The sequence below is a fragment of the Eretmochelys imbricata genome, chromosome 4 (assembly GCF_965152235.1).
Source record: "Eretmochelys imbricata isolate rEreImb1 chromosome 4, rEreImb1.hap1, whole genome shotgun sequence".
Lineage (NCBI taxonomy): Eukaryota > Metazoa > Chordata > Testudines > Cheloniidae > Eretmochelys > Eretmochelys imbricata.
In genome coordinates, this window is record NC_135575.1 from 72,824,240 (window position 1) to 72,841,342 (window position 17,103).

At 40.1% G+C, this 17,103-nt stretch overlaps 1 protein-coding gene across 4 annotated transcripts in view; it reads right to left on the reverse strand.

Moving 5' to 3' along the window:
• NEK1 (NIMA related kinase 1) overlaps positions 1–17,103 on the reverse strand; it is a 145,082-nt gene that overhangs the window by 19,955 nt on the left and 108,024 nt on the right. For all 4 annotated transcript variants that reach the window (XM_077815444.1, XM_077815446.1, XM_077815445.1 and 1 more), the window contains 5 exons: positions 16,753–16,935; positions 16,145–16,271; positions 14,699–14,802; positions 11,571–11,788; positions 3,715–3,869 (listed from right to left, as the gene is read on the reverse strand). In XM_077815444.1, coding sequence (XP_077671570.1) covers positions 3,715–3,869; positions 11,571–11,788; positions 14,699–14,802; positions 16,145–16,271; positions 16,753–16,935 — 787 coding nt within the window. The remainder of the gene's footprint in view (positions 1–3,714; positions 3,870–11,570; positions 11,789–14,698; positions 14,803–16,144; positions 16,272–16,752; positions 16,936–17,103) is intronic.

Genomic DNA, 17,103 nt, shown 5'->3' on the forward strand with positions numbered 1-17,103 from the left:
AGAGACTGTCCAGTCTGGCCAATGTACGTGGCAGAGGGGCATTGCTGGCACATGATGGCATGTATCACATTGGTAGATGTGCAGGTGAACGAGCCTCTGATAGTATGGCTGATGTGATTAAGCCCTATGATGGTGTCCCCTGAATAGATATGTGGACACAGTTGTCAACGGGCTTTGTTGCAAGAATATGTTCCTGGGTTAGTGTTTTTGTTGTGTGGTTGCTGGTGAGTATTTGCTTCAGGTTGGGGGGCTGTCTATAAGCAAGGACTGGCCTGTCTCCCAAGATCTGTGAGAGTGATGGGTCCTCCTTCAGGATAGGTTGTAGATCCTTGATGATGCATTGGAGAGATTTTAGTTGGGGGCTGAAGGTGATGGCGAGTGGCGTTCTGTTATTTTCTTTGTTGGGCCTGTCCTGTAGTAGGTAACTTCTGGTACTCTCAACCCCTCAGACAGAGGCAAACACCTACAAGATCTCGATCAAGCGTTCTTACAACTACAGTACCCACCTGCTGAAGTGAAGGAACAGATTGACAGAGCCAGAAGAGTACCCAGAAGTTACTTACTACAGGACAGGCGCAACCAAGAAAATAACAGAACGCCACTAGCCATAGTAAAACTATTTCCCCTTGTTTATTTCCCCTCCTACTGTTCTTGTCAACTGCTGGAAATGGCCCACCGTGATTATCACTACAAAAGGTTCCTCTCCCCGCCCCTGCTCTCCTGCTGGTAATAGCTCACCTTTCCTGATCACTGTTGTTACAGTCTGTATGGTAACACCCACTGTTTCATGTTCTCTGTGTATATAAAATCTCCCCACTATATTTTCCATTGTATGCATCCAATGAAGCGAGCTGTAGCTCACGAAAGCTTATGCTCTAATAAATTTGTTAGTCTCTAAGGTGCCACAAGTACTCTTTTTCTTTTTATGAATAAGGAAGTGTTATTTATCCCTTCACATAAGACAAAAAATCACATAATCAAAAAATTACTCAATGAAATTAATATGCAGCGAGTTTAAAAGAAAAAAAGGAATGACTTATTTACACAACACACAGTCAACCTGTGGAACTCGTTGCCAGGAGATGTTGTAAAAGTCGAAAGTATTACTGGGTTAAAAAAAGAATTAGATAATTTCATGGAAGATAAGTCCATCAATGGCTATTAGCCAAGATGGTCAGGGACAACTCCATGCTGTGTGTGTCCCTAAGCATCTGACTACCAGACACTGGGAGTGGCAACAGGATAGATCACTTGATTGCACTGTTCCACTCATTCCCTCTGAAGCATCTAGCATTGGGCTAGATGGACCATTAGTCTGATACAGTATGGCTGTTCTTATGCAACAGAGAAGCGGGAAAGACAAGGTAGCGACGCAAAGAGAAGGCATGACACAGTAGAAGCAATGGGGAAGGATAACAATCTTTGCAGCAGCATTCTGGATGCATACGAGTGGGGCAAGATTGCATTTGTCGAGACCACAGTAAACGATGTTGCAGTAATCAAAACATAAGATGAGGAAGAACCTAAATGAGATTTTTGGCTCTGTAGGCGGAGAAAAAAGGCTGTAGGTTATGCAGAAAGAATCAGCAAGATTTAGACGTAGTGTGAGAGGACCTACGTCAAGGCTCCTTCTCCACTCTGAACTCTAGGGTACAGATGTGGGGACCTGCATGAAAACCTCCTAAGCTTACTTTCACCACCTTAGGTTAAAACTTCCCCAACGTACAAATTATTTTACCTTTTGCCCTTGGATTTCCACTGCCACCACCAAACTTTATCTGGGTTCCTGAAAAAATGGAGTTTGGACACGTCTTTCCCCCAAAATCCTTCCAACCCTAGCACCCCACTTCCTGGGAAAGGTTTCGTAAAAATCCTCACCAATTTGCATAGGTGACCACAGACCCAAACCCTTGGATCTGAGAACAATGAAAAAGCATTCAGTTTTCTTACAAGATGACTTTTAATAGAAATAGAAGTAAATAGAAGTAAAGGAATCACCTCTGTAAAATCAGGATGGTAGATATCTTACAGGGTAATTAGATTTAAAACAGAGAATCCCTCTAGGAAAAACCTTAAGTTACAAAAAAGACACACAGACAGGAATAATCATTCTATTCAGCACAGCTATTTTCTCAGCCATTTAAAGAAATCATAATCTAACACATACATAGCTAGATTACTTACTAAGTTCTAAGACTCCATTCCTGTTCTGTCTCCGGCAAAAGCATCACACAGACAGCCACAGACCCTTTGCTTTTCTCCCTCCTCCCAGCTTTTGAAAGTATCTTGTCTCCTCACTGGTCATTTTGGTCAGGTGCCAGCGAGGTTACCTTTAGCTTCTTAACCCTTTACGGGTGAGAGGATTTTTCCTCTGGCCAGGAGGGATTTTAAAGGGGTTTACCCTTCCCTTTATATTTATGATAACCTACAAAGAGATCCACGTCAAAGATGACACCTAGGTTATCGACCTGATTGATAGACAGGCAACTGGTGTTGTCCACGGTGATCAAGAAAGGCGGTCGCAGATAGAATTGCGGTGGGGGGTTGGGAGAAGAAGAGTAAAAACTTTGTTTCAGCCATGTTCTGTTTGAGCTGAAAACTAGACATCCACTAGGAGAGGTCAGAGAGACAGGCAAAGATTATAGTTTGGACAAAACTATAGAGTGGTAGATCTATGAATCTTCCACATAGAAATGGTAATTGAATTCGTGTTTGAAGACTACCCAGAGATAAGGTATAGAGGGAGAAGAGGAGACAACAAGGACAGAGCTGTATAGGAGATCCTTCAAAAGGACAAGCTAAAGGAGCAATTAGAGAGGTAGGGGAAGAACAAGGAGAGGACAGAGCCATGAAAAATCAATGGAGGACAAAATTTCAAGAAGAGCACGGTCAGTGATGGTGGCTGGCCAGGTCAAAGACAACAAGGATGGAGTATTGGGTTCTGAACTTTAACTAGAAAAGAGTTATTAGTGTCAACAAGAGTTTCGTTTTAGTGGCGTGCAAGGGGCCTGAAGAGCATCTAGGAATAAACTAGAGAAGATGAACTCCAGGCAACAGTTGCTGACAACAGTGCATTCAATGAGCTTAGAGATGGAAGGAAGAAAGATAGAGTGGTAGCTGGAGAAGCAAGAGGTGTTAAGGTAGGGTTTTGATTTTTGTTTAAGATGGGAGAGAGTAAAACATACCTCTGTGTGGTATGCATTGTTGTTGTAGCCGTGTTAGTCCCAGGATATTTGAGATACAAGGTGTGTGAGGTTATATCTTTTATTGGACCAATTTCTGATAAGGTTTCGAGCTACACAGAGCTCTTCCTCATGTCTAGGTAAGTTATTAAGCTGTGACACTCTGGGTTCAAGGCTGAACAGATAGTTTAGCATAAGTAGTTAGCACATATTTTAAGAGACCATTCAAGGATCACTTCGCCTCGAACGGTCCCTTAAAATATGTGCTAACTACTTATGCTAAACTATCTGTTCCACGTGGTACTTAGGCGTGACACTCTGAGTACTTTTTCCAGACCGAAGGAAGAGCTCTGTGTAGCTCGAAACCGTCTCTTTCACCAACAGAAGTTGGTCCAATAAAAGAGATAAAATAGAAGTATAGGTGGATGAGGTTAATAGTTATTTTCTAGTGTATTTCAGTTAAATTAAGAGGCCTTTATTATTTCTCTCTATTTTTTTTTTTTGCAAGAGTTGATAAATAAATTATGCTTACATGTCTTCAGAATCAGAATGCCCTTCTTTGACATGCTCATCTTCCATATCCTCTATTTCAAGATTGTTTTGATGTTGTACATCTGCTACAATGGGAACGTCAACTAGTGTTCTGTACAACTTGGAAAGATCTGGGAGTGAACATGTTCTTAACATCTGAAAAGGTCACAAAAAACTTCAGATTAGGATATTCAGTAACAAACAAGAAACAGAACTGGAAATTAAAGATCAAATCAAAGTAGGAATACCTATTTAAAATATTATATAAAAAACCTCTACACAATTAGCAAACTAAGTATGGAACACATGAGACTGCATGTTTTGCCTTTCCACTAAAATGGGAAAATGTTCCTTTTACTTTAAGTGTTGAGCGGGTCTGAGAAACTCAGAACACATGTAAACTGATTTATATTTTTTTTACATAAGAGACTGTTCATTCTCCTGCTAGTTATCTTTTTAAAAAATAAGAACTTTACGGAGATAAAAACGAATTACATCGGACAAATGATATATACATATATATTAGTTCAAGAACAGACATTTCCTAAAAGTCATCATCAGATCACTACCATCTTAAACCACCTCTACAAAACAAATCTCAATTAACTTATTAAAATCACCTTCTATAATTAAAATTGAAATAAGTTTTTTAAATGTCAGTTTATTTTGCACTATTTATAGTGTTTGTTTAAGCTGAGAGATGAAAAGGAAATGAACACAAGTCAATTCAGTTTTTTTCATAGTACATTTCAAGTCAGTTTCATTTACAAGTTCTCATCCACAGCAGTGTTCTGGAATGTTAGTGGTAAACAAAGAATATTTATTTGTTTTAAAAACAAAACAAAACACCCTCTGATTCTACCTCAACAGAAATTTTTAAAAAAATAGAACAAAGTAATTGTTTGCTCTGTGCTCAAACAAAGGATACGGTTCTGATAATTAGGTTTCTAGAAACCATACTGTACATTATACACATTCTTGGTGAAAAACAACACTAAGACCTGGCCTACACTTTGAAGTTTACCAGAAAAACGGCATCTCTGAACTTTGAAATATATTAACACAATTTTGAATCCTCCTGACAAAACCCTGAACTTTTGCTGGTGAAGTTAAACCAGTTCCCCAAGGGACTTAAGTACTGTTCTATCAGCACAATGCCAGTGTGAATGCTGAAGTAGACAGCAGTACAGTACTCTAGCAACAAGCCCACAATTTAACTGTTTCCACAGAAGCAACCACTCTGATCAAAGAACTCTGCTGCCCTGGAGTCATAATGACCAGAAGCATATGCCCTTGTAGGCCTGAGAGCTGTTCAACACTTCCCACACCCCTTACCCACAATATTAAACCAGCCTTGGGCGAAACTTGGAGTTCACCACTACAATTGAAAAAAGGAATGTTCTGCAGCTAATAAAGCACCCTCCCCCCCACCTCAGGAATGTTCCTAACAAGAGTTATAACCACCGAGGTTGTAAAGACGCTGGGAAATTAGGGAGGATACAGAAAGAGACTCAACAAATGGTAAAATAAGCTCTGACCAGTGTTTTATGCTGACCATCTGGACAAATAGAGACGGTCACAACTAAGTTACAATTTGGGCATGAAAGATAAAATGTAAAGAACTTGGGCAGGAAGGAGGACACATAGGTGCCAGGGCATAATTGGTAAAAAAAAAAAAAAAAAAAAAAGAAAAAAAGAAAAAAAATTTGTTATTGAGGAGCATGGGATAATGTGATAGGTTTAAGTAGCACAGAGTCCTGTGGCACCTTATAGACTAACAGACGTACTGGAGCAAAAGCTTTCGCAGGTGAATACCCGCTTCTTCAGCACAGGACTCTCTGCCGCTTTTTACAGATCCAGATTAACATGGCTACCCCTCTGATATGTGATAGGTTTAGTAAATTTGAAGGAGGGAGCTAGTTTTACCTATATAATGTAAATGAAAAACAAAAGCTTTTTGGGAACCATTTCCCAATTGCAGTGCAACGTCAGGCTGCTAGAACTCCGACCCCCTCTGCACGACTGTGACGTGCAGAGGCATCGCCAGGAACCCCCAGATGAATGAATCTTGACTGGCCATCAGGTGAAATTTGTCTGTATATTGGGAGTGGTGAGCATAAGAGATTTGCTTGGTATATGTATTCTATGTGTGTTGCTAATAAATAGATGTTTAGAGCACAGCTGTGTAAGGCTCTTCCGCTGTGAAAAGGTTCCACAGACCCGTAGAGACCTGAGCCCCGAGGGAAAGGGCAGGTGCTTAAATTGACCAGTTTTCTTCCTGAGCGCTGTGGGTAAGGATAGGTGCCTTATACCCTGAGCCCTCAAAAATGAAAGGGTGGGGGTTCCTAAATTGATTGGGTCACGCCTTGAGCCCTCGGTATGATATAGGCAGGGTGTTCTAAATTGACCAGGTCACACCTTGAGCCCTCGGTAACGTATAGGCAGGGTGCATTAAATTGAGCAGGTAACACCCTATCATTTAAAATTCCCATTGTATTTGGAAACACTTTTTCTGCTACCTCATCTTTGCAAGTATGTAAGTATGGCTCTGGCTAAAACTCCAACTAAAGTGTGAGCGACTACCAGGTCCAGGAAAGAGGTCCTAGATTTCCTCAGCCTCTAGGGAGAAGCAGTTGTGCAGGCACAGCTGCAGAATTCCCACAGGAATAAAGAGGTACATGCTGATATTACAAAGGAGACACGGAAGCTAGGTGCGACAGGGACAAGTTTCAATGCCAGGAAAATGGGAAGGAGCTACAGCAGGCTTACCAGGACACAAAGGAGAGCAACAAAAAGTCTGGCATTGCTCCCAAGAGTTGCTGTTATTATGTGGAGCTCAATGCCATCCTATTATTGACAGACACTCATGAGCTCCAGAGGAAGGCACCTCAGAACTGCAGAATAAAAAGGAGCTCACTGAGGAGAGGGACATGGATGATGCAGGGGGGACATGGACAGTAAGCAGCCAACGGAGAGCCAGACACTCTGACACCCAGAGAGCAAACTAATCACGGAGTAAGAGGACTCAGGAAGGCAACATTTATAATTCCTATTTATGCGGCTCTTTAAAAACAAACCATCCAACCAATGAACCACTTTCTCAAGAGCACCATACATTTCACCACCCCCTCAAATGGTAGCTGACTGCATGCACGCAGGCAACAAAGGAATTATATTTTAAAGTAACCAGTTTATTTTAAGAGCATGAACTGGCAGTACTGGGCAAAACCAACAGAATGAAAATGGGCGGGCGGGGGAGGAGAGATACCAAAAAGCATTCCCAAATAAATACCTTTGCAAATAGCCCTGATGATCTTGAAATACATTCCTTCACAGGCAATGTAACCAAATAAAATTAAACACACTGCAAACAGGAGAAAAAAATTCCAGCAATTGTAAGCTACACACAAACCAATACCTGAGCATTCAAAGTACATATTGGGACAATGACTACCTGCTTACAAATAAAATAGAATACATACAATTAAAACAGAAAATAGTACTTGCAAGCAAACCAATAATTGGGATTTCAGAAAACATGATTTTGCAAAACATACATTGTAACTGACTGGTTTAAAAATCCAAAACACATGATTTGCACGCTGTGGAAAGAGACAAAAACAGTGTGTGGTTAGCTCAGAGGGGACTTGGTTTGGCCAATATACCCAGCAATCAAAACCCTCCACTACTTGCAAGGTTGTTGGTTTATTTTGGCCTGTGCAGCTTTTTGGTCCTCTTGGGCAATCTCACTGAAGATTTCAAGAAAGTTTTAATTGATCTTTTCCCCAGACATTTCTAGGCACAGCAGCCTTGTTTCTCCAGCCAAGGTAGAACACTTTCCCACTCTCCAAGGATCCCTGGAGGGAGAGAGGCCATCACTGTGAAGAAGCCAACAGCACACAGTCCAGGCAACTGTAAGACTTCTTGAATGGCTGCCTTTGCTGGACTTTTGGCAGCTTCATGAGCTATGTATCTGGCAGGATCACCACTGCCGGTGGAAAAAATGTCCCTGCTTCCAGTTTGTCAAGAAGTACTGTTGTGATATTTTGGGGAACCTGTCTGTGTAATTTATGGATTCTGGGTGAGATTATGAATTCTCTGTATGTTTCTTCATCAGGCTGCCAACTTCATTTGAATGTGCAGCTCTTTGCCTTTTCTGTTATCTTTTTAGCTCCATGTTGAGCTGACATTCTGAAGGATATGCATTGCAATTGTAGCCATGTTGGTCCCAGGATATTAGAGACACAAGGTGGGTGAGGTAATATCTTTCATTGGACCAATTTCTGTTGGTGAAAAAGTTTTCAAGCCACAAAGTTCTTCTTCAGGTCTGGGAAAGGTACTCCAAGCGTCACAGCTAAATGCAAGGTGGAACAGATTGCTAACTACAGTACTTATGCTAAACACATATTCTAAGGGACCATTTGAGACAATGAACAACTCTCAAATATCCACCCCAAACACTTTGCCAAACTCATCCATTTCATCCCCAAAACAATTTTACATTCAAACAAACATTTTGTCCAAACCATAAAAATTGCCATGGGTGCTAGGATGGGTCCCCAATATGCCAATCTCTTTATGGACCACCTTGGAAAAGAATTTCTGAACAAACGAACCACAAAACCAATGACATACCAAAGACACGTTGATGATATTTTCCTACTCTGGACAGACTGAGTAAATGCCTTCATAGAGTTCCACCACATCTTCAACAATCACCAGCTATCCATTAAACTCTCTCTGGAACACTCCCAAACTAGCACAAACTTCCTGGACAACACCATCAGCTTCAATAATGGAATCCTACAGACAACCATATGCAAGAAACCCACAGATCACCACATCTACCTTCACAGATCCAGTAACCACCCCACATCCTCCCAAGAAATCAGTTATCTACAGCCAGGCACTCAGATACCACAGAATATGCTCTGAGGAGAACCTCCAGGATATATATCTTAACATACTCAAAACCACCTTTGCCAAACAAGAAGACTCCACCAGAAAAGTAGACTGCATCATGGAACAGGCCACCCAAATACCGCAAAAGAACCAGCTTCCATAAAGAAATAAAACCCTCTCCAATCACAGACCCCCTAGTTGACAGCTACCACCCCACACTGGAACCCATATGGGGTACCAAACAAACAACTATAAGACATACTCAAGTCCATCCTGAAATAAATGTTTCCTGAACCCCCACTACTGGCCTTCAAACAACTCCCCTGCCCCCAACCGAAGCAAGCTCCCCACAAACCAACTCAAAGATGCACCAGACCCTGACAGAAAAACAGATGCAAAACCTGCAGCCATATCTCCATTGCTACAATGACCAACACCCCCCATAACACAACTTTCAAAATCCATGGATCCTACTCATGCCTATCACAACATGTGGTATACCTCATCCAGTGCCCTAAATGTCTCAACTATGTGGGTGAAACCAGACAATCACTAAGCTCTTGAATGAACTCACAGAAGAAAACGATAAAAGACAAAAAACACCCTATCACCGGCGGGCGAACACTTTCCACAAAGCAATCACTCTATATCTGGACCTATCAGTACTCCTCCTCAAAGGAAACTGGAACAATACTTTCAGAAGATGAGCCTGGGAGCTGAAATTCATAACTCTGCTAGACACCAAAAATCATTGACTGAACAGACACACTGGATTTAGGGTTTATTACAACAATCTGCAACCCACTAACCCCCTCTTTTTCCCTATGACCGCAGAGGTGTTAACAGGACACTCTACCTTGAATGGTCCCTTAGAATATGTGATAACTACTTATGCTAAACAATCTGTTCCACCTTGCATTTAGCTGTGATGCTCTAAATATCTTTCCCAGATCTGAAGAAGAGCTCTCTGTGGCTCAAAAGCTTGTCTCTCTCGCCAACAAAAGTTGGGTGGGTCTAATAAAAGAAATATTACCTCACCCATCTCGTCATTCCAAAGGGCAGTGATGTAGCGCTGACAATAGAGGATCATTAAATCAGGACCTCCTCAATTCAAATAAAAACATCCTAGACCACAGGCTGGCTCCCACCCACAACCACCATTTGTCAGTGAAGAGGTTACCCTGTAAGGGTTTGATCACCTGAGGAAGCTGATCAAGGAGTCACCTAACTGAGGGGACTGGAAGATATGAAAGAACAGGGGCTGTTCTACTTAGGGATCTTTGACCATTTTTCACCAGCTCAAGCTCAGGGAAACTGCTGCAGGAGCCTGATGAGGCAGGGGAGAACTCTGCCTACCTGAACTCAGATGGCTCCCCCATAGAAAAGATAAGCTACAGTGAGGGACATATATTCAGGGTTTTTTTGTTTTCTAAATGATACGTATTTTCTTGTGCTTTCTCTCAATAAAGAGCAATGGTGTTTTAGAATCCTATATATGGATATGCGCACATGTGTGTGTTATGTGCTAAACCTACCTCAGGCCCCTGAAGAGTTAACCTATGAATCCAGGATGCCTATAAGGGTGAAACTCTGCAAAGGGGTGTCTAAAAAGGATGCAAAAAGTATGGGGAAGTCAGCACTGGGTCCAGGGGCTAGGTGTTTGGACCATGAAACCTCAGCTCTCAGGAGGGGTATGTGTGAAGGAACTGCAAAGACTGTTACCACCACCAGGAGTGGAACCTTTGGAGGGGTTGGTCAGAGTGACAGCTGGAAAGTGGATTTCAAGAGAGGGCAATCTGGGAATTGTAACAGGGCAGTCACAGGGAACTGGGAGTCAGAGGGCCAGACAGAAGGTCTGGCTAGATTTACCTGAGAAGTGGGCTAACTAAAGAGAAGTTAGACCTCTGAGGAGGGAACCTGAAGAGAGCTCAACTTGGTGTCCCTATCCCCAGACACTTCCCACAAAGGCAGATCATGGTGGGCTTTGGAGGGGAAATACTCTTAAGAGAAGGTGAAGGATTCCTGAAGTCATCCCAGTAACTCAACAAGATTTGGTACTGAGAGGTGACATCAGACAAGTCATGGCACACTATGTATGTATATTTGTAAATAAATTAAAAGCTCAAGATAGACCTACACAGACAGGGTAAGATGAGCAGTTTGTGTATATAAAATTATTTTTTAATGCTTCCAGTTCCATGTTATATTATTTGTTCTTACTTAATAAATAAAGCTAATTTATTTTCACAAAATCTAAGACTCAGCCTGATATGTTGTATTAATACCAAACTGATTTCTCATTGATTAACAGCAATCTAAGGTTACAAGCTTCCAGAGAATGATTGCCACCCACTTCTCCACTGCCGGCGCAGCTCTTGTTTTGGTGTGTCTGCCCTGCAGGGCTGGGAGCTGTTTACCAAGCTCACCCAAGAACCTGGCCTTCCACAACCAAATGTTCTGCAGCCACTACTGGTCATCCCCAGTTTGCACCGTGATTCGATCCCACCACTCAGTGCTCGTTTCACAGGGCCACAACCACTGAACCACCATGTACACCTGGAAAGTAATACCTGCAGCTTCTGCGAGTGACAAAGGTGAGAGACTGAAAATCCAGTGTGAAGAAGCAGATTTTGGGATGGACAAGAGGGCATTTGAACATTAACTCCCACAATTCCCTGAGAAAATTACACTGAAGAAATTTCCCAAAAGGTGGTGCACTGGCCAATGGTGTGGGGGACACTAGAATGCACTGTACTACAACCAGCTGATGTAACCTGGTGCTGTGAGGACAGACTGCACCAGCTATGGCAGCCAAATATGAATGCTCTCTTCTCAAATAGCTATGTCTGTAGCTATATACTGGCAAAACTTTTCCCAGTAAAACTTTGTAGTGTAGACAAGCTCTGGAAAAGATAAGATTGATTTTAATAAAAGGTAACATTACTGTGTACTCGCCTTTGGATTGTTTGCATCAAACAGGCCAGTAGAGAGCCCAATCAATAATGAACTTTTGCCTTTACTTTTTGCTGGTGATACAGAGCGTGAACGAGGTGGAAAAGGCTCTTCCAGTGAAGACTGAGCTGACAGAACTGGTGAGGCTGCTGGTACGGCTTGTGGCTGTGCCACCTTCTGGAAAAAGGGTTCAGGTTGCATAGAGTCACTGAGACAAGTGTCTGGGGTGGAGAGAGAAATGTTACAAATCCATGTAGACAAAAATTCCAAACCCCTAAGCAAATGGCAACAAAGGTTGAATTAGGATAGTCCAATTATATCATAAAGAGAGGCATATCAGCTAATCTCTATAGCTTCACTTGCTTTAATATATTGTTTTATTTGTTTTAATATAAATGGTCAAAAATGTTTATGCTAGGAAATTCAATTCAGGTTCCTCCCCTCCTTTATTTACCAAGGCCTTTAAAAAAATAGATGCAAAATATTACAAAGTTGCAGTATGAATATTTTTATTAATCAATATTCAGCTTTTGAAACTTGTGTGTAAGTTGTCAACTACTACTTTGTATATGGCCAACATATACTCTGCTGTCATATTTTTACTTGGTTTCACACTGTTTAACTGTATCTTACAAAACTAAGGTGGTTCATTTTCATTAGTGTAAGGTACATTTGTGCAGGGTATATTGCTTGTAGTTTATTACAGAGAAGCTCCCATAAGGAATTACTGCAAGAAAGTTTTGACTAGCCACATTTCATTTGTAAATTACTATATAAAATCTTGTACATTATGTTAAAAACCTATAGCACAAAAAGTTAAATATATATAGTCTGATGAAATTTAGAAATGTAATTAGTTGACAGAGTATTTTCTCACAATACAAATCTTAATATAGAAACAATCATGTAAAATACTGTACATGTTCTGAAGTATTCATTTTATGTCAGGGATACTGAATCATCCCTAAAATGTGTCGATCGTGGGAACATATTTGTTTAATAATATTAACTGTTGCAGCACAGTCCAGTCATTCTGATATAGTTTTATTTCTACTTTGTCCTGTTTTAGTCTTGCATGCAATATATTGTAGGACAAATACCCATTATGGGAAATTTGGAACTAGTATTAAAAATACAGTATTTTGTATGTATGTGCGCACCATATAAATTGGAGCCCTAAATTTCATAGGAGCAAAAAATTTCTTTAAAGCTTCCTCTATCCTGGATCTACAAAGGTTTATTATTTATTATTATTATTACTATTTATTATTTTATAGTGGCTTAAGTGTACTTGTGCTTCACAGAAGACACTAAAAAGACAGGCCAATTCCCTGAGCAGCTTACTAGATGAAGAAATACAAGCAAAATATTTCCAAATCTGCTTGCTCTACCTCCACTAAAAAAGACCCTAAATACTTTTTGGGTTTGTTGTTTGTTTTTTTGAAAAATGCAACAGAAACCTCCACTCCCCCTAAGAGTTTACCAGTTTCTGCTGAAATAACCCAGGACAGAGGATTCTGCTTTCAGCAGAATGCTAAAGCACAGTGGAAGAAGATACATACACACCACCTTAACACTAGAAATCCAGATCTAGACAGTCATGCTCCAAGAATGGATGGCATTAGCCATGTAGGGGATGGCTTAAGAGCATCCAAGTGATGCACTGGATAGCCTCCAGTAATGTAACTTGTGAAGCCTTGTCTGCACATTCAACCTGTTCTCCCTGATGGATGCCCTGGAGCAGGAAACTGATAAGTATAGAGTGCCCAAAATCCCCCTGTAGTACTCCTGCCTCTGCACAGCTCCACCTCAGATCAGCATGGATGAACTGAATGCACAAGGTCAAACTTCATTTGATGGAGGGAAAGAAACAAAGAAGCAACTCGGACGTAAGGGAAGAGACAAATTAACTCTGGGCCTTTTGAGAATTACAATCCTCAGTCTTAATCCTTGCTTATGCTAAACTCCCACTGAAGTCAATGGAAGTTGACTCCTAAATTTGTGAGATTTTTAACAGAGCATATTAGAAATGAGCCCATGGCTGTAAAGAAGCTCTACATCACTGCAGACCTCTGAATTGCATAATACCCTTTGTGTATCGTTCAGCCAAGGGATAGGTTTGTATGCATCAATCAGGCACTGCAGTTTCCCCTCAACATTTTTCAAAATGGGAACAACTGCTTCAGATAAAGGTCTTAAAGTGATCATCTTCTCTGTGGCTACTCTTTTGTTTGCTTATATGAAAAAATATTAGGAAAATTAAGAAGAGCAGGTATAAAAACCTGCTTTAATGCTACAGGCATAGCTGATTGTTAACATTCCCCTTTCACCCACCCATTTATTTCTTCCTCTTTGTTTGGATTTAGTCTTTACATTTCATGATAATGAATATCCCTTAGTTGTCTATACATCCTTCCTGCACCAATTTCTTTAAGTCACTATGCAGCTGAAGTCTTTTGTCCTGTTTATTTGCTACTCTTCCAATTTTGGTGTCATCCGCAAAATTGATTTACAGCAATAACACCACCTAACAAAAGAAGACCTGCAGCAAATCCCAAGGAGAAAGAAAGGTGCTTGAGATTTTCAAACTAGTTGGACAAAGGCAATGCAAACCCTAAGAGAGTCCTGGACTGCATTACAGTTAACAGGGCTGTCATTCTCATAGACGGACAGCCACTTCAACATGAAAAAGTCCGTGGATCACCTGGAAGTACTCCATAGACCACCGGTGAACCCTTGTAGAAGAAATTCTTCTAGCAACTACAGAGAAGGAAGGTTATAATCAGCTAGCAATACTTGAAATTATTAGTAGTTATCCAAGCTAGAGAGAAATATATATTTCTAACTTCAGGTTAACAGTGCTTTTACTAATACCTAATGTACAGTGATCAAATCACTGAAAAGAAAAACGGCACTTTTTTGGGAAGAAAAAGTTTGATTGGGAAGTCCAAGATTTGGCTTTCTTAATCTATCAGCAGAATGCCTTTACGAACTTTCTAGAACTACAGAGTGAAAGTGGCAATAGGACAGAACAGATTTGTCTTTTGTAGTTAAAAGGTAATACCCATAAACTGTCTAACCAAGGCTACTATTTAAAAAAAAAAAAAAAAAAAAGGAGTCTGCTCACTGACCAGCAGAAACTTCATTACGCGGTTGCGCATTCTGCGGCATTTCCTTCTCCAAAGCTGCTTCTTCACCACCACCATCTTTCTGACAGGCAGTATCTTCCAGGGGCCTGCAATTTAAAATCACTATTAATGCAATTCATCTACAGAGAAAGTCAGCCAGCCATCAAGGGCAGGTCTACACAGGGCAGGGTAGATAAAAATCAATTTTTTTATTTAAATTCAATTTTTTTGATAAAATGCTTTTTGAGGAAAAAAACAATCTAAAGATACTTTTAATGAAGATACATGATAGCTCAAAGATCTCTCATCATGGAATAGGGATTATAAATTCTAATTCTATAGTATGAGACAATATATTCATGTAATGTTTAAAAAGAGTTTTGTAAATGAGTTCCAATAGTTCATGGATTAGGGACCCAATCGTATGGGGTTCCAGGGGCTTCTGTATAGATTGTTTAGGTTAATCTTTCTATCTACCCAATGGGACTCAGTGCTCAGCCTAGAAGATACCATCAGAGATGTTCAGTTTTGCAGTTCTCGAACAGTGGAGTTGTGTCTCCAGAGATAACATGCTTGTTAACAGCAAAAACATTTTTAAACGAATAAATAAAATAAATAAATAGAGGTGAGAAATAGTTAAATAAAACAATTTAAATGTCTGTCTGGTGATGTTTTCCTCCTAATACAGCATGGAAAGAAAACTCTCCAAATATTAATGATTAACCTATTGAACCGGAGATCCTTCACCTCCCAATGACTTCATAAATTGCTGCTTCAATTACCTTTGGTAAATGAAATAACCAAACAATCATTCATTGTCTGATATAGCTGTAAAACTAATCTGAAAAGTTTTCAGAATAAATCACTTAAAAATGTATAGTGTGTGCCTTCTAAAAATGGAACCTATATCTATCTCTGAGTTGTGAAGAATATGTATTAAGGTTATAACAACCAACAAGAATGCACTTTTATGTAGAAATCCATGATTAAATTGATTCTTCCTAACTAGTGATTTAAATCACTTTGATTTAAATCCAATCCATTCTGACACAGGGATAAAAGCCCCATGACATGACAACAGCTTAGCCAGATCAGGTGATTCGGGATCACATGCTAAAAATTGCTTGTGAATGTTCGAGCTCCGGCTCTGGAACCCTCCACCCTCACAAGCTCCCAGAGCATAGACTCCAGCCCAAGCCCAAATGTCCACACAGCAATTTTTGAGCCCCAGAGCCAGAGTCAGCTGATCCAGGCCAGCGATGGGTTTTTTATCCAAGAGTAGATATACCCCACGTTAACAAGACAATTAGAAGCATCAGAGCTAAAGCCAAGTAGAACATTTTAATTAAGTGACATATCTAAAGTACTAGTCTGTCAAAAGCTAGCTATTGTTTTGAATGGCTCTACAGACAGTGCCCAAGAAAAAAAAAAGTGAAAATTGTTACTTACTCATTCTCCGTTATTGTTTCCCTTTCTTTAACCCACACATCATGAACAGTGATGAGAAGTTGGTCACTTTTGCACTTTTTATTTTTTTCAGTTTCTTCCAACACTTCTGCTTCCAAATCATCCAGCTCTAAAGTAAATAAAAGAATGATCACAACTACAGAGTATCACAGTCAGATGCTCAAATGAAAAAAAAAAACCTCACAAAAGTGTTTCTTGTCTGAAAAGGTTACATTTACATTCTTGGAGGTTCAGTGATTTTAGGACTTTAACAGAAGGCACTTTTGCAGACCCAAAAGGCACTGCTTTCTAGTAGGTTCCCAAAGCACAGCAGTGCCAGGGTGCCCAACCCACAATTGGGAATATGGAGAGGCCACCTCCAAGGAAAACTCAGTGTTTCCTTAATTCTATCCCCAGTATCCCAATGTAACATTGTCTACAAGTTTTTGGCATTTAATATACTAGAACTGTAATATGACATACTAACGTATTAGTATACATCAAAGTTCTGGCAATTTTTTATTTAAAAAAGTAACAAATCAATTACATTATTTTTAATTCCCTACTGATTAAGAAAATGTTTATTTTAGAATTAGTAATGAAAATCATACCATGTAGCACAACAGGCCTGGACAGCACTTGGGTGGCATCAAATGTTTGTGACTCCTCTGGTATTGTCCTTTCAGATTCTATGATACCAACAACTGGAGATGAAGATTTCTCTCCAATACAAGCAATTTCTACTTCACTGTTCTCTTTCATGGTTAAGGGCTGAGTACCTTCTTCAGGAAGATCTATAGTATCAAATAATACAAATTTATTCTACAATTTTAAAAAGTGAGCGTTATCTATTTTGGTAATGATAAAGGGTAAACTGTAGAGTTGATAAGCCTTTTAAAAATAAGCAACTACACATACTAAGAGTAAGGAAAACACCATGTTTACAAACTTTTAAAAAAAAA